The 1,155-nt window shown below is 48.6% G+C and overlaps 1 protein-coding gene across 1 annotated transcript in view; it reads left to right on the forward strand.

Annotated features, from left to right (window-relative positions):
* Positions 1-145: 145 nt before the first annotated feature.
* ETH_00033880 (uncharacterized protein) overlaps positions 146-1,155 on the forward strand; it is a gene marked incomplete at both ends in the record, with an annotated part of 1,840 nt that continues 830 nt past the window's right edge. Inside the window, 2 exons of the mRNA XM_013375016.1 lie at positions 146-222; positions 791-912. Of these exons, the coding sequence (XP_013230470.1) occupies positions 146-222; positions 791-912 (199 nt within the window). The remainder of the gene's footprint in view (positions 223-790; positions 913-1,155) is intronic.

Consider the following 1,155-nt stretch of genomic DNA (forward strand, 5'->3'; position numbering starts at 1 on the left):
AGCACTGTATCAACACTGCTGCTGCGTATGCTTGCTAATGCCCCCCTCAGAATTTGCTCTTCACAATACAGGACCTAGGCTCTAGAGTTGAGGGTTTAGGGCTTTGGGTTTAGGGTTTATGGTTTAGGGTTTAGGGTTTGTGCAGATCGAGGTGGAGGTGCAGCACAGCAACTGGAAGCAGCGCCTGGAGGACGCTGGGGAAATGATTTTTGCTTATATTGCGTAAGTGTTTATTTAATCCATTTTATTTTATTTCACTTATTTTTGTTTTATTTAATTCTTTCTAGTATTTAATTCTTTTATATTTTGGTTCTTTTATTTCTTTTTGTTTCCTTTTACTTCGTTTGTTTCTTTCTTTTTTGTTTTTTTTATATCTCTTCTTTTTTCTTTTCTGCTGAGGGTTGTTTTGTGTCTCCATTTGGAGAGGTGGCTGCTGTTGCTGCTGCTGCTGCTGCTGCTGCTGCTGTTCCTGCTGTTGCTGTTGTTATTGCTGCTTTTCCTGGTGCTGCTGTTGATGTTGCCGCTGCTGCTGCTGCTTCACGTCTTTCTCTTGCCTGATTGTAGCTTCTGCTCGGATGTGCCCGGGCATGCTCTTAACCAAACCCTAAACCCTAAACCCTAAACCCTCGCCTCTGGACTTCAATCCTCGCCCACTTTTGCTGCTTCTAAATTGAATGGATTTTTGCCCTTACTGGCTTCTTGCTCTAGCTGCTACAGGGTGGGGCCTCGGGCTTGAAGTCAAGGATTTAGGGTTTAGGGTTTAGGGTTTAGGGTTTAGGGTTTGGCGCAGGGGTTTGACGGAAACGCCCCCGGGGGACTGGTTTGTGGCGGAGCAGCAAAGACTTGCTGCTTTCAAACATATTTTCTTTTTGCCCCACGACATCCTGCAGGCCACAATAGATCTCGCCACAGGTTTGCTGCTGCTGCTGCTGCTGCTGCTGCTGTTATTGTCGTTGGCGTGGCTTTTGCTGCTGCTGCCGCTGTCGTTGGCGTGGCTCTTGCTGCGGTTGTTGCTGCTACTGCTGCTGGTGTCGTTGGTGTTGCTTTTGCTGCTGCTGCCCGCGCTGCTACTGCTGCTGCTGTTGTTGTTGCTCATGTTGCTGTTGCGCGTGCTGCTGCAGCTGCTGCGGCGGCCTGTGCTGCTGCTGCTGCTGC

Source organism: Eimeria tenella, genomic scaffold (assembly GCF_000499545.2).
Source record: "Eimeria tenella Houghton genomic scaffold, Eth_scaff2478, whole genome shotgun sequence".
Classification (NCBI taxonomy): Eukaryota; Apicomplexa; class Conoidasida; order Eucoccidiorida; family Eimeriidae; genus Eimeria; species Eimeria tenella.